Source organism: Aedes albopictus, chromosome 2 (assembly GCF_035046485.1).
Source record: "Aedes albopictus strain Foshan chromosome 2, AalbF5, whole genome shotgun sequence".
Taxonomy (NCBI): domain Eukaryota; kingdom Metazoa; phylum Arthropoda; class Insecta; order Diptera; family Culicidae; genus Aedes; species Aedes albopictus.
In genome coordinates, this window is record NC_085137.1 from 305505437 (window position 1) to 305530701 (window position 25265).

Consider the following 25265-nt stretch of genomic DNA (forward strand, 5'->3'; position numbering starts at 1 on the left):
AGTTAAGTTGGTAAACTCAGTTTTATTTAAAAACTGGAAGTCACCAAAACACCAGTAGTAAGGACTAAATACTATAATTCCTTGAATTAACAGAACACATATTCCAAAATTGAAAAATAGGACGACACTAGATTTCGGTTTGGTAGATCTATCACCGCAACGCAACCCGAAAAGGCGATCTACCCACGCTACGGGCTCCGTTAAAGATTGAGCATCTTTTAAACCCCCTCAACCATTCATCCCTCAGCACGGGTCGCCTGACACCTTGGATTGGGGTTACCTGTTTGGTGGACTTTTACCCCCGGAACAGGTGGTCCGTAGTGCTATTCTAAGCCGGCAGCTCCACGGGCACCCCCGTTTAGCTTGGCGTCCCCGTTTAGCTTGGCACCCCGTTTAGCTTGGCCTCGTCAGACGTTGATACCAATTCCTGGATCCGTAGTACATTTTATCGTCATTTTGGTACCATACTTACCTTACCGATCAGGCTAAGGCTTGGGTGGCCTCTGCTGTACATAGTAGCCGTCTCCATTCCACTCGGTCCATGGCTCTGTTTGTCTCCAGTTCCGCATTCTGCGTAGGGTAAGCAGATCGTCCTCCACTTGGTCGAACCACCTGGCTCGCCGCGCACCACGCCTTCTTGTACCGGTCGGATGACTCTCGACTCGAGAACCATTTTAATCGGGTTGCTATACAACATCCTGATGACGTGACCCGCCAACCGTAGCTTCCCGATTTTCGCGGTATGGACGATGGTTGGTTCTCTCAGCAGCTGATGCAGCTCGTGGTTCATTCGCCTTCTTCAAGTCCCGTCTTCCATCTGTACTCCGCCGTAGATGGTACGCAACACCTTCCGTTCGAAAACTCCAAGGGTACGTTGGTCCTCTGCACGTAGGGTCCATGCTTTGTGCCCATAGAGGACTACCACAACGGCCTTCATCATGGAAGCTTTTGAAGAAGCTTGCCCTCTGCGGTCTGTGAAGACCACAAGAGGAACCCCTTGGTGGAATTCTGATCTGGCGAAGCTCAGGAAACGATGTAGAAAGAGTTGGAACAGACGACGTTCGGCTGGATCGGAGGCTTTCAGGTCGGCTCGCAAGGCCTACCAGAAAGCTCTTCGGTCTGCTGAACGATCCGGCTGGAAAAACCTTTGTACAAATGTTTCCAGTCTGAGTGAAGCCAGTCGATTGAACATAATCTTTGCAAAATCTAAAGATTTTCAAGTGAACGAACTTCGTTTGCCAAATGGTGATTTCACTTCCTCTGATGAGGAAGTTTTGGAATGTTTATTCAGTACACACTTCCCCGGATGTGTGGATATTACATCTTCGGATGAACCTGATGTCTTTTCTTGTAGTTATGATTCTTTAGCTTCGGCTCGGAGTATCATAACTTTAGAATCAATTGAATGGGCACTTAATAGCTTTGTTCATTTCAAATCTCCTGGGGCAGATGGGATTTATCCTATTTTGCTTCAGAAGGGATTTGATCATTCCAAACATGTTTTGAAACAACTACTTGTTTGCAGTTTTGCTACAGGGTATATTCCCAAATCCTGGCGGGATATTACTGTAAAGTTTATTCCGAAAGTGGGCCGCGCGTCGTATGAAGAAGCAAAGAGCTTCAGACCTATCAGTTCGACCTCTTTTCTTCTAAAATGCTTAGAACGCATTGTCGATCATCACATCCGTGATGTTCATCTGGCCAATGTGCCTCTTCATGTGAACCAACATGCCTACCAATCTAGAAAGTCCACTGTGACTCTTTTACACAAAGTTGTTTACGATATCGAGAAGGCATTCGCTCAACAGCAATCCTGCTTGGGTGTTTTCTTAGGTATCGAGGGTGCCTTTGACAACGTGCCTTTCGATGCCATATTGGAAGCCGCACGGGGTCATGGCATATCACCTATGATTTCCAATTGAATTCACCAAATGCTGAAAAACCGATATCTCTTCTCGACATTGCGTCAAGCGGCGATTAAGAAATTGAGTGTTTGTGGATGCCCCCAAGGGGGAGTCTTACCACCACTTTTGTGGAATCTCGTAGCAGATACGCTATTGAGGCAACCCAATAATAGCGGTTTTCCTACTTATGGTTTTGCCGACGACTACCTAACATTGTTAGTCGGTATGTGCATCAACACCCTTTTCGACCTGATGCAAAACGCTCTTCAGGTAGTTGAGGGTTGGTGTCGCCAGACTGAACAGGTAAAGTACGTTGGAGTCATTCTTGATTCCAAGCTTTCCTGGACACCTCATGTTGAGTTCAGAATCAAGAAAGCTTGTATGGCCTACGGGCAATGCCGGCGAACCTTTGGTACAACTTGGGGTCTTAAACCCAAGTATATCAAATGGATTTACACAACTGTTGTTCGGCCAATATTGGCTTATGGATGTCTTGTGTGGTGGCAAAAGGGCGAAGTGAGAACGGTCCAATCAAAATTAGGCCATCTCCAAAGCATGTGCTAGCGATGTCTGGAGCGTTCTCTTCAACTCCTGCGGCAGCGCTCGAAGTTCTCTTTGACGTTGCCCCACTACACATTCATCTCAAACAAGAAGCACTTTCTTGCACTTACCGCCTATGGGTACTTGGTTTACAAGAGGAAACTCCTGTGAACCACAGTTCAACACACACCTCGTTTTTTCCACTTTTGGTAAATTGGGACAAAGTTGTCCTTGCTCCAAGTGATCTTACAATTGCTTGTAATTTTCCATATAGGACATTTTCCATGAAATTCCCTTCCTGGGAAGAGTGGACATCTGGTTATTTGGAGAGAAGTATTTCAGACGTCATCGTATGTTACACTGATGGCTCCCTTCTCGAAGGTCGAGCGGGTGCTGGTGTTTATTCTCGTGAGCTAAGGCTGCATCAGTTTCATTCACTTGGTAGACACTGCACCGTTTTTCAGGCCGAAATCTTTGCTCTTATGTGCGGAGTGCAATCAGCACTTCAGCAGCACGTAATGGGCAAAGTAATATACTTCTGTTCAGATAGCCAGGCTGCTTTTAAAGCCCTTGCTTCGGCCGACTCAAGGTCGGAGATATTTATCGCTTGTCGAACTCAAATCGAGGAACTGAATTCAGCAAACGCTGTTCACCTTGTATGGGTACCTGGCCATTCTTCCATTGCTGGAAATGAATTGGCTGATGAGTTAGCTCGCACTGGAGCATCACATGATTTCATTGGCCCTGAGCCAGCTATTCCGGTATCCAAGTGTTGAGTAAAGCTTCAGATTGACACCTGGGCTGCCACTCAGCACAAACAATACTGGAATAGTTTGAAGTCATGTCGTCAAACCAAATAGTATTGTACTGAGCCATCTCTAGGGGTGGCAAAGTATCTAACAAATCTGTCAAAGCAGAATTGCAGCATGCTGGTCAAAGCATTGACTGGCCACTGCCGACTCAGTTATCACATAACGAATATTCAGCAAGCTGATTCATTTGCCAGCGATAGCTGTGAATCCGATTAATTGAAACTGACTTCAGAAACCTGAATCTTCAGGACGTTCTGTTGTTCTTGACCCGCTGTGGTAAAGAGCTATAGGCCCTCTTTAAGCTTTATGTGTTATCACAGTGCCCTTCTCAGGGCTCTGTTTGGCCATTGAGTTATGATTTTGCGAGTATGACAATCCTATTCCCTTACCTGTCCTTTCCCATGTCCTATCCTTTTTCCATCCCTTCTCCGTCAGGTAAATGATGAATAGGCTCGTGTTCATGGCGATGGCACAAATTTCCCAAATGGAGGAGAACGTGCCTCTGGAGCCGACCTACTGATACCTTAAACCTGCGAGGAGCGCAGACATGGAGGGCCAAGGCAGCGGAAGAAATGACTACATCAGTGCAGCAGGGAGCAACAACGAGCCAACTCCCTCATTTAGAGAGGTACTATTATTAGATCTTCACCGTGTGGCAAATTACCTAAAAATACCGTAAATAGCAGGTCCTAAACAGGTGGTTCGTTCAGCGACTTCAAGGTGGCGTTCGACAGTATCGACCGCACAGAGCTACGCGAAATCATTGACGGAAACGGCTTATCCGGGGAACTTATTAGATGGGTGTAAAAGGTTTTGGGTGATCTGTCTAGTTGGTTGCGCTGTATTTTCCTTTTTCTTCTGTTTTTTTTTTTAACTTATATCGTTATCTGTTGACGTAAGGATTTCGGGTGAACTATCCAGTTCATTCGAATCTCGACGGGGACTACGACAAGGTGATGGACTTTCCTGCCTACTATTCAACATCGCCATGGAAGGTGTTATGCGACGAGCCGGGCTCAACAGCCGGGTACGATCTTCACGAAATCCGGCCAATTTTTCTTGTTGCGCATAGTTGTGCATTTTAATTTGAACATTTTTTATACTGCAACTATACAATATTGCAACTGTAGCACCCCTAAGTAACCTTCACGATTGTATAGCTTATAGAACAATACTCAGACCAGTAGTAAGTCTGCATAGCTGAAGTGAAGAGGTGTCTGCTAGGAACTATTCCGTTTCACACATTACGACACCGAATATGTAAGTTTTGATAGGTAGATGTAAGGACCATCTGTTAATAAAAATCCAATTACAGCTTTGTAGCTGATCATCGGAAAATGAACCTATTTTCCGTTCTGCTGAAAGATTCGGTATTCGGCAGCATCTCTCGCAACGGCAACACTACAAAGATATTCGATTTATCTAATAAACGAATAAATTACTTTGGCGCAACCCGATCATCCGATCCATCACAAGGGACCATATCTCAGATCGTTCACCGCGAGATGCACGAACATTCGTCTGGGAGTCGCTTGTTTTGATCGTCATCGAACGCCCAAAGAGTACTGCTGCTGTACGGAATGGCTATCATTCGACAATGGTGACAAAAGACAATGCGAGCAGGAGCCGTTATCACAACGATGTGTGGTTACTGCGCAAAGCCTTCATATAGGTCGAGATGGATATCACCAGTAAGCGGGAAAACCGTGTGTTGTCACAGAATGACAACGAGATCGCAAACTTCCGATCGCCCTGGTGCCAGAAGAACCAACAATAGTGTTTTGTATGCACGTCTAGTCCAATTTGTAGTAGGTAGTCATTCTTCAGTGTAGCGTCAATGGATCTTTAATGTACACGTTATTGGTACCAGATAAATCGCACTCCGTGCTGTGCTATTTCAACTAACTGTATTTGTGGTGTATCAATAGCTAATTGTGCTTTAGAGGTGTTCAAATGTTCAAGCAGTTTTAGTAGGACAAAACGTTTCTATATTTGTTTGAATTTTGTGTTTTTAAATTGATCATTAGCATATAAGTTGACATCCAAATATTCAAATTATAAAAATAGTAGTAAAACTTCGGCTAACTTGAAGTGTTACGGGTGGGAGTGTTGCGCATAGTTGTGCATTTTAATTTGAACATTTTTTATACTGCAACTATACAATATTGCAACTGTAGCACCCCTAAGTAACCTTCACGATTGTATAGCTTATAGAACAATACTCAGACCAGTAGTAAGTCTGCATAGCTGAAGTGAAGAGGTGTCTGCTAGGAACTATTCCGTTTCACACATTACGACACCGAATATGTAAGTTTTGATAGGTAGATGTAAGGACCATCTGTTAATAAAAATCAAATTACAGCTTTGTAGCTGATCATCGGAAAATAAACCTATTTTCCCTTCTGCTGAAAGATTCGGTATTCGGCAGCATCTCTCGCAACGGCAACATTTCTGTTTTGCGGATGACATGGATATTATTGCTAGAACATTTGGAACGGTGGCAGAACTGTATACCCGCCTGAAACGCGAAGCAGCAAAGATCGGGCTGGTGGTGAATGCTGCTAAGACTAAGTACATGCTGGTAGGTGGGACTGAACGAGACAGGACAGTAATGTTACGAGACAGGCAGTAATGTTACGATAGACGGGGATATTTTCGAGGTGGTAGAAGAATTCGTCTATCTAGGTTCCTTGCTAACGGCTGACAATAACGTGAGCCGTGAAATACGAAGGCGCATCATAAGTGGCAGTCGTACCTACTATGGGCTCCAGAAGAAACTGCGGTCAAAAAAGATTCACCCCCGCATCAAATGTACCATGTACAAGACGTTAATAAGACCGGTGGTTCTCTACGGACACGAGACATGGACGATGCTCGAGGAGGACCTGCAAGCACTCGGAGTTTTCGAGCGACGCGTGCTAAGGACTGCTAAGGATGAACCACGAGCTCGCTGCACTTTACGGCGAACCCAGCATCCAGAAAGTGGCCAAAGCCGGGAGGATACGATGGGCAGGGCATGTTGCAAGAATGCCGGACAACTACCCTGCAAAGTTGATGATTGCTAACCATCCGGTTGGTACAAGAAAGCGTGGAGCGCAAGAGCACGATGGGCGGACCAGGTGGAGCGTGATCTGGCGAGTGTTGGGCGTGACCGACGTTGGAGAGCCACAGCTGCAAATCGAGTGTTATTTTTTTTTTTTTTTATCTAGTTCGTTTATTTGGGGCTCAATCGCGTATAACGCTTTACGGAGCCGAGGATCTTTCTTTGTACTTAATAGTATATACATTATACAGAGTAATAACTTTTTAATGATATCTGTTAGTAATGGGTGGAAGCCAGGGTACTCGTGGCAGCTCGAGGTTAGAAGGTCACATTTTGAGGGAAGGACAGGGTAAGGATTGGGCCAAAGGTTTTACTGCTGCTCATCCGGGGGTGAATCGCATCTTGCTAGCGTATTCGGTGCCTTGTGGTGTTGGTACCAACTTGTTGTGGGACTTGGTCTTCCGGATGGCCAGGAGCAGCTTGGTAACACAAAGAGGACAAAACAGAGAAAAAAAAAACTGGAGAAGAAAACACAAGCAAATTAAACTTTTATACCAGCAGAGCGAAGAAAGTCGAAAATACATCCCATGTATGTGACATCGCGGGTCCCCAACACATCTCTCACAAGAACAAAGGGTTGTCTACCTCGGGCCTCAAGGGTATCCAAAAGTAGCGCTCTGGAGGCGTCATTATCCGGGCATTGCCAAACTACGTGGTCGATGTCATCATAACCGGAACCGCACTTAGTACAAACATTGCTCAACGCGAGGTTAATCCTGTGTAAATGCGCGTCTAGCGAGTAATGGTTGGACATAAGTCTTGACATCACGCGAATGAAATTGCGACTTACATCCAGACCATACCACCACACTCGCAAAGAAACATTAGGAATAATGGAATGTAACCACCGTCCCAGCTGGCCATCTCGCCAATCATTTTGCCAACTTTGAAGAGAACTCTGGCGAACAAAATGGAAAAATTCATCATGTGAAATTCTTCTATCATAGATCTCACCTTCCTGTGCGCCCACCTTTGCGAGAGAGTCCGCCTTCTCATTGCCATAAATTGAGCAATGTGAGGGGACCCATACAAAGGTAATCTTGTATGATCTTTCGACCAGTGCACCCATCTGCTCCCTTATTTTTGTAAGAAAGTAAGATGAATGTTTTACAGGTTTCATCGACCGGAGTGCCTCAATCGAACTAAGGCTATCCGAGAAGATGAAGAAATGGTCTACGGGCATGTTGGAAATCATCCCCAAAGCGAAGTTGATTGCTGCCAGCTCAGCAACATAAACCGAACAAGGTTCCTGAAGTTTGCGGAAGGCGGTGAAATTTTCATTGAAAACACCGAAACCAGTGGATCCATTTATGCGAGACCCATCAGTGAAGAATCTCTTACAGGAATTGACATTTTGGTACTTTTCGTTAAAAATGCGAGGAATAGATATACATCGAAGTTGATCTGGTATTCCATGAATAGCTTGTTTCATGGACAGATCGTATTTAACAGAGGTACTGTCATTAGTGAAGTGTACACGGGGAGGATTATAACTTGGTAGGCTTATGTCAGATGACATGTAGAACAGATAAATTCTCATGAATTTTGATTGAGTGTTCAGACTGAGCATTTCTTCGAAGTTTTCAATGACAAGTGTGTTGCTCACTCCACACTTGATAAGTAACCTTAGCGAGAGCTCCCAGAATCGGTTCTGGAGAGGTTTCACCCCTGCCAGGACCTCAAGGCTCGCATTATGCGTTGAGTGCATACAGCCGAGAGCAATACGCAAACAACGGTATTGAATTCGTTCCAACTTTATTAGGTGGCAGTTTGCTGCTGAGTGGAAGCAGAAAGAGCCATACTCAATAACAGAGAGAATAGTCGTTTTGTAAAGTTTTATGAGGTCTTCCGGGTGAGCACCCCACCATGTTCCGGTAATTGTGCGTAGAAAATTGATCCTTTGTTGACATTTTTGCACCAAATACTTAGTTTGGGTACCCCAAGTGCCTTTTGAATCAAACCAGACCCCAAGGTATTTCGAAGTCAAAGATTGGTCGATTTCTATTCCCAAAAGATTGAGTTTCAGTTGGGCTGGGTTCCGCTTTCTGGAAAACACAACCAATTGAGTTTTTTGCGGAGCAAACTCGATCCCCAAATCTCTTGCCCAAATGGACAGATTGTTTAAGGAACTTTGCAATGGTCTTTGCAACATTTCTGCATGTGGGCCTTTTAGAGAAACCACAGCATCATCTGCAAGTTGTCTTAGCGTGCATTGTCCTTCCAAGCAACTATCAATGTCTTTCACGTAAAAATTATAAAGCAAGGGACTTAAACATGAGCCTTGGGGTAGGCCCATGTAACTAATTCTGGAAGTTGTCAGTTGTCCGAGATTGAAACTCATATGTTTTTCTGACAACAAATTATACAAGAAATTATTTAAAATTCCTGGAAGTCCACTATTGTGCAGTTTTTCTGACAATATTCCTATGGAAACTGAATCAAAGGCGCCCTTAATATCCAAGAAAACTGAAGCCAGTTGCTCCTTTTCCGCAAAGGCCAGTTGAATATCTGTTGAAAGCAACGCTAGACAATCGTTTGTTCCTTTGCCCTTGCGAAACCCGAACTGTGTATTTGAAAGCAAGTTATTCGATTCGACCCAATGATCGAGTCGTGATAGGATCATTTTTTCCAACAATTTCCTTGAACATGATAACATAGCAATTGGGCGGTATGAATTATGATCAGACGCTGGTTTACCAGGCTTTTGAATAGCTATTACTTTGACCTGTCTCCATTCTGGCGGAACAATGTTGTTCTCCATGAATGAGTTGAACAGGTCTAGTAATCGTCTTTTCGCGATATCTGGGAGATTCTTAAGAAGATTGAACTTGATCATATCGCGTCCCGGAGCGGAGTTGTTTGATGAAAGAAGAGCCATAGAAAGTTCCAGCATAGTGAAGGGTCTGTCCAGAGAACCGTCTCTTGAGGATGTTTCCCAAGAAATCGGTTGTGCTGGGACTGAGTCTGGGCAGACCTTTTTCGCGAAGCTGAATATCCAACGGTTGGAGTATTCGTCACTCTCATTAGAAGAAGAGCGGTTTCGCATGTTGCGAGCCACTCTCCAAAGCGTTGTCATTGAAGTTTCTCTTGAGAGACCCTCAATGAAGTGTCGCCAATAACTACGCTTCTTCGCTTTCAGCAGGTTTCTCAGTTGTCTTTCGAGCTTTGCGTACTCTTGATAAAGATCTGAGGTACCGTGCCTACGAAAAGTTTTGAAAGCATCAGATTTTTTAAGATACAACTGGGTGCAATCATCATCCCAGCCTAGTGTGGCTGGTCTTCTTTTGAAGGTTGCACTTGGAACACGTCGTTTTTGTGATTCTAATGCACTCTTATATATCAGTTCAGACAGGAATCGATACTCATCCAAAGGTGGGAGGGGATTGAATGACTCGATGCCAAAAGATACCGCTTCTGCATACTTTTGCCAATCGATATTCCTTGTGAGGTCAAAAGGAACCTGAATTGGATGGTCTGACCTTTCACTATTATGCTTTATGGTGGTTATAATGGGTAAGTGATCACTACCATGAGGATCCTCGATTACCTTCCACAAGCAATCGAATGATAGTGAACTTGACCCCAGTGATAGGTCGAGACGACTTTCTTTGCCGTCAGATGCAATACGTGTCACTTCACCTGTATTTAAAATGTTCAAATTGAAATCGTCGCACAAATCATAGAAGACGGCCGCTCTATTATCGTCATATGGTTCGCCCCACCCTGTACCATGCGCGTTCATATCACCCAGAATTAAAACTGGATGTGATAGTGCAGAAACCGCATTCCAAAGATGACGGCGGTTAATTGAAATTCTTGGAGGAATGTAAACGGAAGCTACGCAAAGTTCTTTACCCTTTACGTTTATTTGGCAAGCGACGATTTCTACGCCAGGATGAGTCGCGATTGGAATTCTATAAAATGAGTAAGTCTTTTTGATCCCCAAAAGAACTCCCCCATAATGGTCATCTCTATCCTGGCGTATAATGTTAAAATCGTGGAAGTTGAGTTCATCTTCAGAAGAAAGCCATGTTTCACAAAGGGCAAATATATCACAATCTGAGTTGTGAATCAAAAACTTAAACAGGTCTAATTTAGGTTTTAGACTATGGCAGTTCCACTGTAGCACAGTGATCATATCTTGTACCTCACTTGATGAATTATCCATCGAAAGATATGATCGCAGCAAGGAGGGGCCATGATTGTGTCAGATTCCGAAGATATTCTTCTACTGTAGGTATAAACATATCAATAATGCCTCTAAATGTTTCTGGAAGGCTGAGGGCATCATATAAGCGATCCACGAGAACCCTAAAAGTAAACAGTGCTCGCTTGGGTCTAGGAGGCTTGTTTGAACTGCGAGGAACTTTGGTAGTTTTTTTCTTGCTACCTTGTCGATTATTTCTCTTTGAAGTGTATTTAACAGGCGGAGACGGGGGTGATAGGTTCTTGCTACAACATGGATCTGAAGCTGAAGGAACCTGATTCTTCGGAGTTTTTAAGTTTACCCCGTCTCCTTTAACATTAGGCAAACTTTTGAGGGAAGACTTTAAAAAGACCTTTCGGCGCAATCCCGGGGAAGATGATGACTTCCTTTTTCCAGGTGCGTGTACCTCCGAAAGAGATCCACCCTCATCAGTTTCGCCATCGTCCTGATCATCGGAAGACAACTCCTGATAGGGATTTTCAACTGGGACAGCTGATTCAGACACGGAATCTGGTGTTTTAAAAGATTTCACCATCTCCGCATATGTCTGTTTGGAGCGCTTTATGATAGAGCGACTCTCATTTCGAATGCGTCTTTTGTAAGCCGGGCAAACTTGCAAGTCGTGTGGATCTCCGCCACAGTAGCTACATTTTTCCGCTTCCTGTGTGCAAGAGTCCTCCAAATGAGCTTGGTTGCATTTGCCACAACGGGGCTTGTTGTCGCAAAAGCTATCACTGTGACCAAACTGCTTGCATTTGGTACAATTAAAAACCTTCGGCCTAAAAAGATGCACTGGGTAAAAACCACCATCAATTACAACAAATTCCGGGAGGACGGAACCTGGAAAAGTCACTCGAAAAAACGCTGAAGGCGAGTACACCTTTTTATTTCCTTCCATGGAAACCTTAGATAAGCGTTTACAGTCTAGTATAGCCACATCAGGAATTGACCTATTTTTGAATCGACCAAAGCCGGTCTTGATGTCCTCGCATGTCAGCATTTCGTCGAGGATCTTCCCCTCCACCTCCACTTCTCGTGCTGGCACATAGACCGCGTATTCAACATTAAACGCTTCGTGTTGAGCAATTTCATTTGCTGCTTTGTAGCTAGGTGCGGTAACACGCAGCTTGGATGCTTTCACTTGGTGAATAACGGTCCCAGGATACTTACGCGTCAGCTCTCGAGAAATCGAGAGCATATTCAATGGTTTGCATTTGCGCCGGAAATAGACAACCCAAGGCCCAGGCGAAGACGGCTGATAAAACCGCGTTCGAGCAATGATATCTTTCGGAGGCGTTTCGCCTCCATTTGAACCGTCCATGCGGGAAAAACTCAACCGCGGAAGAATGAAACGTCAATGTATCAGTCGAAAATCTTTGTAATTTTATTCGAAAATGGATGTTGTTAGACGCACACTGTCGCCGAATAAACAAGCAAAGAACAAAAAAAAACAAGTGGAAATAAAAAAAGGAAAAAAAAAAACAAGGGGAAAAAGCGAAAATATTTTTATCCGATTACAATACTAATTCTGATGCGCCCTATTTGAGTCAACAAAAAAAAAACTCACATCGGGAGAGAGACAGAAATTATGCCTAAACAACCTTGAACCGACTTTGGTTCGGAGAAGCAAAACAAATTCAACACAATTGTGGGGATGAATAGGTAATAAAAAGTGCTACTTAGCCGTTCAATACACGTTGAAGCTACCGCAGCAAGCCGTCCACACCGTAGGTAGCAAACAAGCTGAGCTGTCTGCTACCGTTTTGCTGCTGTTGATGCGGGAATGGTTCGATCACCGTTGACTTGTTTTGGTGTCGAATTAAATAGTCTGTGGCACGATACTAATTGACTTAGTCAATCTAGTTCGCTTCCTTCACTAAGCGCGCACACCTATGGCACTTCTTTGCACTATTAATTGGGCTTAATTAATACCGAAACCGATCAAAAACCCACGCGTGCGGTGGGGGAAAAGATCACTAAATTATTGACAACTGCAAACGAATGCCGCGTGTGGAGACCGGGAGCTTGTCGACCGACTCGTTCAAGCGCTCGGTAAGGAATGAAATCGAGTGTTATGGCGGCAAATTGTTGATGCAGTATTATCATGAATTTGATGTTAACTAAATAAATGAAATGAACGTTATCTGTTGAGCCGGATACCAGTCTCTAGTACTTAACTCCTGATCCTGACCCTGAGTCTCAAGCCAAGAAGTACGAATTGTACTTGTTGTCGACGTCATGTCTTGAAGAAAGAGGAAAGGTTGTGGACTTAGATTTATTTTTCAACAACAGAATGGGGTTTGATCAAGTCAATATACCATAAATATAAGAATGTAAATTATTGAAATGGAGCAAACTAATAACTGCTTATACGAAACACGACTAGATGTTTGCATACAATAAGTATTTCAGCCGTCAATACCATGCCTAGTGAAACCACCTGCTTCCCGTTACCATCGCAACGACATTTCAGCTCCCATCCACACTGACATTGATGGCGCTGGCTACATCCGGAGCAACGGTGGTCACGTTTTCGTCTGACATGGGTATCGTATCACTTGTGTAAATGCCTGCGTTTGATCCGTTGAACGTCGAAATGAACACATTGACGAGCGTGATCAAGAACACCCCGATGACGGATAAATCGTTAATCCGATCGGCCGAGCGCATTTCGTTCTTTTTCCGAATGTTGAACCTGATTAAAAAGAAACAGATAAGAATGAAGTTTGCTGCCAATACAAAATGAACTGCCTTTCACACATACCTACTGTTGTATATCAACGCGAGACCCACAACTAGCTGCATCGCCAAGCTGGTCACGATCAACGCAATACTAGTGTAGAAATATGGATGTCTGGTGCCGATGTCCATCACGTACCGTAGCTGATTAGTGTTGGCGGAGACCAGAGCCAGATCCATCATCCCTTGGGCAATTGACTTCTTCTGGACAAAGTTTGAAAGTTCCTGGATTGGAGCAATAGCCATCGATTAGTTGTTGTTGTGTGATGCATTACCAGTATGAAGCTTACTGAATTTGGGCTTTCTGGTTTAGGAGCGCAAATTGGGATGGAGTTATCTGAAATTAAATGAGAATACTGCAAGTGTATCAAATAGATTCCCCGATAGGGACAATGAACAAACCAAGGATAGAATAACAACAAATTTAGCAAATATATCGCATTTTATCATTCTTAAGTTTTAAATAAATTAGCCTAATATATAACATAAAGACAAATGATGAAACCGTAGCAAAATATATTAGTTGTAAGTTATTATTGAATAACAATAAATAACTTATTTGTAACAGAATATGCAGTCATATCAAAATTAGAACTTCTGAGTATGAATTATGGAAAAATTAGAATAATATCCCATTAACAAGTTATTCTCATATAATTTATTCCAACATTAATAAGTTATTACTAATGATTTTCAAATCTTTATCTGGGTAGAGAGGAATTACAAGAGAAGATTGTTTTTACTTAAAATGAATAGGCGGAAGGCATGTTTTATTAAACGTGTTGGAAATAGGAGGCAAAAAATGTTATTTTCTTAATTCCCGAGCAGCAAAGAATAGCAACAAAATAACAAATTGAGGTATTAAGCGCTGTTTGCAGATCAGAAGGAATTTCTCAGCCTATCTTGATGCATGGAAAATTCCTTGCCTGAATTGCTCAAGAAACCGGTTTTTCTTCCATCGCAGTACGCAGTTGCGAAGAAATGACAATTTAAATGGCAGTCACCGTAGAAAGTTTCTGCAAGGAATCGCTCAAGAAGTTTCTTGATCAATTCCTTTTGAACTCGAAACTGCGCTTTAATCTTAAATAACATTTTACCTCGATATGCCCTTCATTAGGTGGACATAAGAGGCAAAATAACAAAAAAGAATACCATAATATTGTCTGAAAAATAGCAAGTCTTGTTATTTCAATAATGAATGCATACCATAAATTTCAAGTGCTCTCTTTGTTATCCAGAAGGTATTAAATAACAAAGTAATAACATTCCTTGTTATTAAAACGAGCATTTTTCGATAGCTCCATGATGTAATAACAAATCTTGTTCTTCAGTTATTTTTCCAGCTAAATCAACAATACCACATCAATAGGGCACTGCACTGTTTTGAATTTGTATGGAATGTTGACGGTTCTTGGCCTCGTTGTTTACAAAATTTCTGTAAGAGTGAAGGAGAAGGAGAGAATTTCATGCAGTGCCCTATACCTAACTTTGCTCAAATACCTCTAATTGTTATTGTGGTATTATCATAACACTGCGTAGAATAATATAGCAATACCAACTTAAGGTATTAGAGCACAGGTTGCTCTTTGCTCGGTATTTGTAAGGTATGCCCTTCTGCTCGGGTTATGATCCTTTTTTGCATCTTCTTTTTTAAAGAGCATGAACATTGATTCCTTTTCTCAAAAATTACTGTTTAACAAGTTTCCTAATTAAATAACTGAAATGCAAGTTCGCTATAATGATAAAGCATAAGGATAGTTGGTTCGCCTACAGTTATACTATTATAGTGCAAGATATGTTTTCAAGCAGTTGAGGCATATCACAATTGTACACCATTTGGTGAGAATGCGATTCAACTCACTTACCCGGTAATGTTGTAGGAGGTTTTGATGCAGGCTGCAAGAGAGAATCAAAAAGAAACATCTTTAGGGTAGATGTACCTACGACTGATTAAAAAAAATAAAACGAACATGCGTAATGTTCCCTTCAAGCATAGTGTTAACCTAGGTGTTAACGAGGTAGGCGTTGGATAACTGTATTTGACACTCCTGAAAATGTTCAACCTTATTCTACATCAAGACACCTGTTGGGGCGCCTGGTTGCCCCAAGGGAAATGGTCAGGGGTTGGTCTTTCCTCAGAAAGATAACGGGAAGGGGGTGGTCTTTCGCAGGAGAAAGATGACGGGTAATTAACTACTTAGCGATTTATTAACTATCTTGACCCTTTGCCAGGTCGAAGTGGACTGTATCTGTGCACTTACTTACTTACTTAAAATTGTCTTTATTTCGATTTTCATGTTCAATACATTTGATTTTGTGTGATTGGTTCAGCCTAGCGCTTTTCAGCTCTATTTTGTGTGTGTGTTTGTATTTTACAATGTTGTAATTTGCCTCGAAATTTTGTGTTATTTTTAACATTGAAATTTTAAATTTATTAATTTTATATCCTACCTAATCAATGCCGGCCATAAAGAGCCGGAAGATTCAAATCGACCAGATCCACTCTAGAAGGCATTTTCTATTACGAAAAGTCCCAGAGCGTAGATCTGGTCGATTCGAGATTTACAGCCTCGTAGTCGGGCAAGTAGTTTGTTGAAGATCGGTGCTAGCTGTTCTGGGGTAAACAGCGCTTTTGGGTCTTTGTCAGGAGCTGGCTCGGTCTCCTGTTGCTGTTGTAGGCCTGGTGGAGCAGTTGCCCATGTTGGTGTCGATCTCGGCTCAGGACCGGGAGCCATACCAGCATTCATCGTCGGTCGTACTGGATCCAGAACCGGAAAGTTTGCCTCGGTGAAAGCCGGTGGAGCGTTCCTCCTCTTCGGCTGGTTGGATGTGGATGCCTTCTTGCGGATTGCAATAAACTCGGCGCGCTTCGGACACGCCTTCGAACTCGCCAGATGTCCTCCTTCACAGTTGGCGCATTTTGGTTCGTTGTTGTTGCAGCGATTTTCGGTGTGGTAGCCACCGCAGTCCACACATCGTCGTGCCATTCGGCAGTTTCTGATGCCATGGCCGAACCGCTGGCATCTCATACATTGAGTCACCTCACGGTGCACCGGCTTGTACCGCTCCCAGGAGATTTCGAAGTCGTCAAAGGTTTTGACCTTCTGCAGTTCCTTCAACGTGGCGGACCCACGAGTGAGGTGAATGAGGTACATAGGGTTGGTCGCGAAACTTACGGGTGGTATCGCGACGGATGATTTTGTGAACCACGATTGGCTTCAGTCCATTTTCGATGAGGTCCAACCTCAGTTTCTCGGTGTCCATATCCTCGAGTCCACGAAGCACCACTTTCATCGGCCTCGTCTCTGGATCGTCATGCGTGTAGTGCTCGATCCAGTTCGGCTCCATTAAGTACTGCGTAGCCCGATGGTAGCAGTCTTTGGAATTAAAGATGAGCTTGACTCCCCCAGTGCAAAGCCGGAAATTGCACGTCGCAGGTTCGCCACGCTCGAACAACAACGGACGCAGGAACGCCGGGTCCTTGTTCGGTACGAAAATTGGCGGGCACTTCTCCTTCCGCGGAAGCTTCTCGAGAGCCGGCTGGTCACCGGTCACATCGTCCTGCAATGAGTGGTAGGTGTTTTTCTGGAGTAGGTTTACCTCCTCATTCAGCGGGTTACCGCCTGGATCCATCTTCTTCTTCTTCTTCGTCCGGTTGGTTGAAGGGGAACGGTTTGCAGCGTGCTTCGATGCACCGCCTTGCTGGGCTCCAACTTCCTTCTTGGAGCGCTTAGGTGGTTTCGCGGCCGCCGGATCACCCATGCTGGGGATTGAAGCGCGAAAGAAACTCGCCACCAAGGAAAATTGCTTTGCACAAGCTTAGCACAGACGTCCGAACACATCAAGTGTCAGTTGTCGAATGAATGTATCTGTGCACACGAGGGGTGCCGGTTTTATAGTCCATGAAGGTGTTTGGAACCTTCTGGAACCATAGCATTATGGTTACATTTACAATGAATTACATATACATAATGCTTTGTTTTGTTGTTTCTGGTAGCTTGCTGTGATGCATTTGACTGGTGAAGGCGAACGTGAGAAAGCTTTGCTGACCACGTGGTTTCCGGCGCGGTATGGGCGCGAATATACTGCCCCCGGGCTGGAAGGTACTCCTGTCGAAGTGCTGGAATCTTGACAGTCATCTTCTGGTGGGTGAATATCGCAAGGTTGGTCGTCTGGTGGTTTTTTTGGTATTAGGACGGCATGGAAATGTCCGCAGAAGTTAATCGGTGGAGGATCAAAATGTGGGTCTACCATAATCCACAGCTTATCGGGAGGCTTGTCTACCGAACTGGTACTGGCGGGTATTTGGGATGGCTTGGACACCGGATAGGCACCGGTTGACGCTAGCATTGACTCTGTTACCGAACTGGTACCGGTAGACTCCAGGGCCGGCTGGTTTACCGGAGGGATCTCTCGAAGCAGCAATAATGGCTTGGGTTCCGGAGAGTCTTGAGGTGCGGTTCGAAATGGCTTGATTTGCGGAGGGATTCGGAGGACAGTCGAATTTACATGTTGTAAAAGTTTTGACGTGTTATTCGTATTCAGAAGATAAAGATTAAGAGGAGAAGACAATTTTCTATTCTTACTGATGTTTGATTATATACCGATCAATTTCACCTCAAAGTGGTATTGTAAAATTTTAGATTTTTGCAGATATTCAACTTAAAGTTTAAATTTGTTGAACAATTTTTTGTTACGTAGTATTAAATATAAAGATCCTCTTGGTTCTGATTTTGCAGAAATTCTTTTGGTAATAATTGAATTCCAACTAATGTTATCAGCAAAAGCTGTTTAAAAGTGATAAATTTGACCCCGGTTTGCGGTACTCTCATTCGTATCATACATAAAACAAAAATCCAATATAAAACACAAACAACTAATATCGTACATGGATATCAAAACTGGGCATCACATTCTGGTCGATTTTTCTTGATTATAGATCTGAACTCACTTGATATACGGGATTGCTCCCGAGGAAACGCGAGGCAAAATAGAGTACCCGATCAGAAAGGCGAAAGAAAACAAACATAATTTTATCGACGGTTGATACTTGGGGATTTTTTCTATTACCGTACAAATTGGGCCGAAAGGTCTCAGATTTTCATGAAACTTTTTCCACCGGCAGGGCTCATGGATATATGAACAAAAAAAATTGAGATCTTTGAACTAGATAAGGTATGAAAAAAAAGTTGCCTATCCCAAACATTTTGGCCACCCCCTGTGTCCAAAATATGTACACCTGCCCAAATGGTACAAGACCCCTAGTATGTTTTGCCTTTCTCGTACACTAAGTGTACTGGAAAGGCTATATGTTCACTCCAAAAATGACTTTTCGATAGAAGGCCCGGAGGGTCGAGTCACATATACCAATCAACTCAGCCCGACGAATTGAGGTGATGTCTGTGTGTATGTATGTGTGTGTGTATGTATGTGTGTATGTGTGTATGTGTGTGTACAAAAAAACTCACCTCACTTTTTGGTAGTAAACTTCATCCGATTTCAATGACCGACGGTTCATTCGACGCGAAATCTGGTACCATTGTTCCCTATTGAAAATGGTTCGAATCGGTCCAGCCGTTCCGGAGATATGGCCATTTAGGTGTTCCGGAACGGTACCCCAGGAAGGGACCAGATTTGAAAATGCATCAAACCTATGCATGCGATACATCAAACCACGGCATTTTCAATAACCTGATGAGCGGTAAGCAGGAAAATAGTCTCAGACCATATCTGAACCGGTAGTGTTCCCGAACCGGTTCTGGGCGTCCCGCTGGAAGTGGCCAAATATGCAATTGAACCAAACCCATGCATGCGACACATCAAACCACGGCATTTTCGATGACCTGATGGACAATGAACAGGAAAATCATCCCAGACCATATCTGAACCGGTAGTGTTCCGGAACCGGTTCTAGGCGTCCCGCTGGAGGTGGCCAAATATACAATTGAACCAAACCCATACATGCGACACATCAAACCACGGCATTTTCGATAACCTGATGGACAATGAGCAGGAAAATCATCTCAGACGATATTTGAACCAGCAGTGTTCCGGAACCGGTTCCAGGGTTCCCGCCGAAGTGGTCAAATCTGAAAGAGAAACAAACCCGTACATGCGTCACATCAAATAGCGGCTTTTTAGATTACCTAATGAACGGCCAGCAAGTGTTTCGGAATCGGTTTTGAGTGGCCGGGAGAGGCCAAATGTAAAAGTAAACCAAATCCAGGCATGTGACACATCAAATCGTGGCTTTTGCGATAACCTGATGAACAGTTAGCTAGAAAATAGTCATTGGTCACACTAAAGACAACTGGTAGTGTTCCGGAATGGGTTCCGAGATTCCCGTCGAAATTGTCAAACTCTGCATGTGACACCTTCAATTTGCAGCGTTTTTGGTGAACCGATGAGTAGTTAACAAGACAATAATGTCAGACCATATTTGGTTCAGCCGGTAGTTACCCAGAATCAGATCAGGGTAGTAAAATGTAAAATTTAACCAAACCCATGGATGCGGTGTATCAAATCACGACCAGACTTATAAACATTCGACACTTTTCACTACCTTCATTTCGTTTCCACAGTCGGGTGTCAGCTTGCTTTGTTACATTCGTGCGCTACCGTTACCTCTTACCTACACACAACACGAGCAGTAGAACGAAGATCAATAAACATACGAAAGTGTCAAATCAATATTATCTGACACGATGACACGTGTGTAATTCTAGCATTACGCATAGATTCTCGGCCAATTCCGATTATGAATGTTAATATGAGTTTATGCTTGCATGTTGCATTTAATACGGCGCATAGATGGGCAACATAGCTCTTGTATGGAAGAAGACAGGAATAACAAAAGCCGAACCGTCTTCCGAAGCCGCTATCGTGGTGAAGTGCATTCGTTTGACATTTTTGTTTCGAACAGTAGTTTGATTGATTGTGTTGCGAATACCGGATACAAAAGAGGCCGAATATCGACTAAAAGGTTCAAATGACTGTGATTTCTAACAAGACTGATCAAGACTTATCGACATCCTGATGGAAAAATAGGGTCAGACCCGGTAGTGTTGCGGGTACAGCTGTGGCTTCGAAAGTGGTTAAAAGTAAAAGTGAATCAAACTCATACATGCGATATATCAAATCGCGGTGATTAGGTAAAGGTGAAAAATAAGCAATAAAATAATCTCAGACCATTATTGGGACAACCGGTAGTGTCATGATTCATGACTCATGGAATCAGATTCGGCTATCCCACCGGATATTACCAAATATAAAAATGAACCAAACCCATATATACGACACATCAGATCGCAGATTTTTTTATAATCTAATGAACGGTTAGCAAGAAAATAGCCTTAGATTACATTAGAGGGTAGCTTTTGTGTAGCAGAACCAACGTTCATGTGATAAATTAAATCGTGGCTTTGTTTAATGGTTAGTGGTTTAAACGTTAGGTATGAACAACAGTGACGAATCGGTCTAAGTTCACATATATGAAAGAGAACAAAATATAGACAAAACTAAAGCGATCTCACCAAATCGTACCATTTCAGATTCCTAAGGTGTAAATTTATAGCAGGATGGGTCAACGTTGAATGGAAAAATAAGAATTTGATCGCGTCAACTGAAGATGGCGGCTGTTTTAAGGAATTTTGAGCTCTAAAACTATGTAAAATAAGTGTGTTTGGTATGGGAAATATGATCGGAGTCCACCAGAGTATCCAAGATAGCGGTCCAAAATCCAAGATAATGGCCCAGTATTCAAGTAAGTGCCTATTTTATAGGATTTTTAATTCTTGCTCTCTCTCTCTCTTCTTGGCGTAACGTCCTCACTGGGACAAAGCCTGCTTCTCAGCTTAGTGTTCAATGAGCACTTCCACAGTTTTTAACTGAGAGCTTCCTCTGCCAATGACCATTTTGCATGTGTATATCGTGTGGCAGGCACGAAGATACTCTATGCCCAAGGAAGTCAAGGAAATTTCCTTTACGAAAAGATCCTGGACCGACCGGGAATCGAACCCGTCACCCTCAGCATGGTCATGCTGAATACCCGTGCGTTTACCGCCTCGGCTATATGGGCCCTTAATTTAATTCTTGCATTATGGGCATATTTTGTATGGAAATATGTTCAGAATTCAAAATGTGTAATCAGAAAACCCAAGCTGTCCGCTGTTACACAAGGTCTGCAATATGACTATAGTTTGAATAGGGAAGAATGCCGGTCTTCGTCCAAAACTGGTAATCAGAAAATCATAAACGACATGCCAAAATTCAATACGGCGACTATTTTATGTAATTTTAGGTCCAAAAATGAATACCAGGACATCCAAGATGGTGTCTCAATGTTCAAGATGGCGGTTAGTTTAGTTGGGGTAGATATCCGGAGTCATAAAATGATGACCGGAAAATCTAAAATGACGTTTCAAAATTTTGCGGCTTCATGACACTTATAAGGTCTGAATTTTGTTTTATAATTTCTGAATATTGGATGTTATGCTAATATAAAATGTATCCATATTGAGTAGATTTAACAAGCAGTTTTCATTTTGTATTTATGTCAATGTCGTCAACATGTCGCTTGAGTTTTGTTGAAAGGATATTTTAAAGCACGAGAAAGGCACCATCACCGCTAGGTGGATTAATTAGGTTTTTTTTTTGTTTCTGGTTGGGACATGAAGACAATGTTGAGTGAACAAAACTTATGTTGGGGATCGGATTTTTTATTTAATTTAACATTTAACATTTAACATTTAACATTTAACATTTAACATTTAACATTTAACATTTAACATTTAACATTTAACATTTAACATTTAACATTTAACATTTAACATTTAACATTTAACATTTAACATTTAACATTTAACATTTAACATTTAACATTTAACATTTAACATTTAACATTTAACATTTAACATTTAACATTTAACATTTAACATTTAACATTTAACATTTAACATTTAACATTTAACATTTAACATTTAACATTTAACATTTAACATTTAACATTTAACATTTAACATTTAACATTTAACATTTAACATTTAACATTTAACATTTAACATTTAACATTTAACATTTAACATTTAACATTTAACATTTAATTTAATTTAATTTAACATATATATAAAAATGAATTTCCGTCTGTCTGTCTGTCTGTCTGTCTGTCTGACCTCTATGCATTCGGAAACTACTGAACCGATCGGTGTGAAATTTTGTATGTGGGTACTGTTAGGGCCGGGGAAGGTTCTTAGCTTGGTGTGAGACCTCTCCGGTCTTTGGAACGGGGGGCTCCCATACAGATGACTTTGCGGGGGACGTCCCTATGGAGCTGTACGTCAAAAAACACAGTAGGCAGGCAGTACGACGTTTGCCGGGACAGCTAGTTTAACATTAAGTTCTGATTTAAAAAAAAAGGGTTAAAGCGCTGTTTGTATTGTTTCTTATTTGTTGTATTTTTGGTAGAAGTGAGCACGTATGGAAACAAAAAGAACAGAATAAACACAGGCGAATTTATATCTTTATATTATCTTCGTTATTGAAACACAATGGAAGAATTATAGTGGCATGTGGTGGCATGCTATTATTAAATATGAATTATTTAAACAGTAATGAAGAGCAAATAGATGTGCTTGCTGCTTGATTCTTCATTTATGAAATTCGCACCTCTGAAGTTTCTATGCCAACTTGAAATTGGATTGAAAGATGTTTCACCTTACTCCTTTGGGTGTGGATGGGTCATATATGATCCCGGTGACGAAACGTAGTATATCGTACGTATTCAATACAAACGAGATTTCAAAAGATAGAAGATGGAAAATTTTGTATGAATACTTTTTAGTTGTTGAGCGGCTCACTTGTACCCATGTTTTATCATTAAAATAAGATGACTATATTGTGTAACAATATAACAATGATTTATTACTCTTCCTCAACAACTAATGTAGGCGTCATTTTGTCAATATAACGGCAATAAATCACTTTTATTTATTGATACTTCCTACGGCAATCAGTCTGTTTCCCATTACCAATTGATCATTGATTTACACGATAGGTAACACGATTTCCCTCACAAACATTTGACAAATCACAGCGACCACCGCATAAACACCTGTTGAAACCAGCGCAATCCCTTCTTAGTTTATTGATAACGGTAACCCGTTTAGATTGAAGAATTTTGATAAGATTTAGTAGATAAATAAATCGGCGCGAGTGAACGCGCTACCTACCGTGGGTTGTAGCCAATTTTTAGTGCTGTCCAACAATCTTGCTTTTTCTTGTTCCTGAACACTCGAATGAATATTTTCTGTGGAATTCGCACAACTATCGAACTCATCTTCAAACGTATCCAACTCAACCACCGAATGGTACCGAACCAATTCCTTTGAGTCTGATTTCGTGTTCGCACTGGTTGATGCTTCACTGACCAATTCGGTTCGTCCCACTTCATCAACTAGCCGCTGTTCACTGGAATCTCTGGATGCTTTCTGCTTGCTGTCCTTGAACTCCTTAAGTTTCTCCAACAGTTTTTCCCCTGCGAGCTCCATTATTTGCTGCTTAACTGATTTCGAACTATCCATTTAACAAGCTTACACGTTTTGACAGCAGTTGACGCCGGTTCACGCTCTCACCAAAAACTGCCACCCGAGAATATTGTGATTGAAGTTTCCGATTCTGACGCATTCGACATGCTCGTCTTTGTTATCAGGTTGAGAAAATCTCTGCTTCAACCAACGGTGATAACGACCGGGAGTTTTGGACGGGGCCCATATTGTCACAGCTGTAATGGTGTTTGTATGCATCATGACCATGCTGAGGGTGACGGGTTCGATTCCCGATCGGTCAGGAATTTCTCGTAATGGAAATATCCTTAACTTAACATGCAAAAAAACTTGTGAAACAGCTCATAGAACACTTAGATTAGAAGCAGACTTTGTGAGGAATTAAGCCAAGAGGAGAGGATGACTGGGAGCCTAATGTGATGAACAGACGTTTACTTTTGATTGAGAATGGTTGAGAAGGGAGTTTTATTAGAACCGAGACGGACTTTTTTTTTTTTCTCTTTCTCGTTCTACGTTCTTACTGGAATTTGACCAGTATTTTTTGAATCATGCAATTACAAAATGTGTTAATCTTTTGGGTGTTTTACATTGTATGTTGTTGACGTTTGCATATCAAAACATTTAAATCAACCAATAAATTGCAGAAGGCACAACGGTTTTCGTGGTCAACCTAAACGATTGATCACAGTTTTCGCTTCAGGCTTTCAATGAAATATACCAAAAACAGTACCGTGATTGATAGTTTTTCGCAGCTTTTGGTGTCTAAATATTTGAACATGAATCATGTTGCATCATGAACATAAACATGCATCATGCATTTAAGTTTACCTATGAAACAGTGGACACAATAGCGCAATAAGGTTTAGGTCGCTCAGCAACTGCACCGTAATGGTTAGTTAGTGGCCGGCCGGTATCTGATTCACAGGGCTGTTACAAAAGTGTCGATTTGGAAACCGCAAAATCCGCGTCAAGCCATTTGAAATCCACGCCGAGGTCATCAAATCCGCGTCAGTACAAAAACATATGGATTCGAAGACTCGAACTCATAAAAAGCAAGAATTTTTCAACTATTCGTGTCTTTTGTTGCACTCCAGATGAAGATTTCTAATGTTTTAGCTGGTTTTTAACACACTTGTTTTGAACAGACTTGTTAGAATCCCAAAATGGCTGCCACAATGGCCGACTTTGGCACCTACTCATGATTTCGAGGACACAAATCTCTTCGTAAATAAAATCAGCGCACCTGATCTTATTATTTTAAGCTAATTACAAGTGAACTAGAACAGAATAATAAAATGCTTTGTAAAGCTTGCTTCTTGAGATTTATGCTTTTGAAGATTTGATGCACTGTTGAAGTGGGACGTCAAGACGTTTGTCCTTAATTAATGACATAAAATGCAA

At 42.2% G+C, this 25265-nt stretch overlaps 2 protein-coding genes across 2 annotated transcripts in view; both read right to left on the reverse strand.

The window, feature by feature from the left end:
• Nucleotides 1-25265, reverse strand: part of LOC109424263 (ninjurin-A-like) — a 233772-nt gene that overhangs the window by 156209 nt on the left and 52298 nt on the right. The gene's annotated exons all lie outside the window — the stretch shown is intronic.
• LOC109428737 (ninjurin-A-like) lies at nucleotides 12635-24054 on the reverse strand. Its single transcript, XM_029878540.2, has 5 exons — nucleotides 23532-24054; nucleotides 15171-15201; nucleotides 13596-13642; nucleotides 13331-13530; nucleotides 12635-13261 (listed from the first exon to the last, which is right to left on the reverse strand). Exons 1-5 carry the CDS (start codon nucleotides 23880-23882, stop codon nucleotides 13036-13038), a joined length of 855 nt encoding a protein of 284 aa, XP_029734400.2. The 5' UTR covers nucleotides 23883-24054; the 3' UTR covers nucleotides 12635-13035.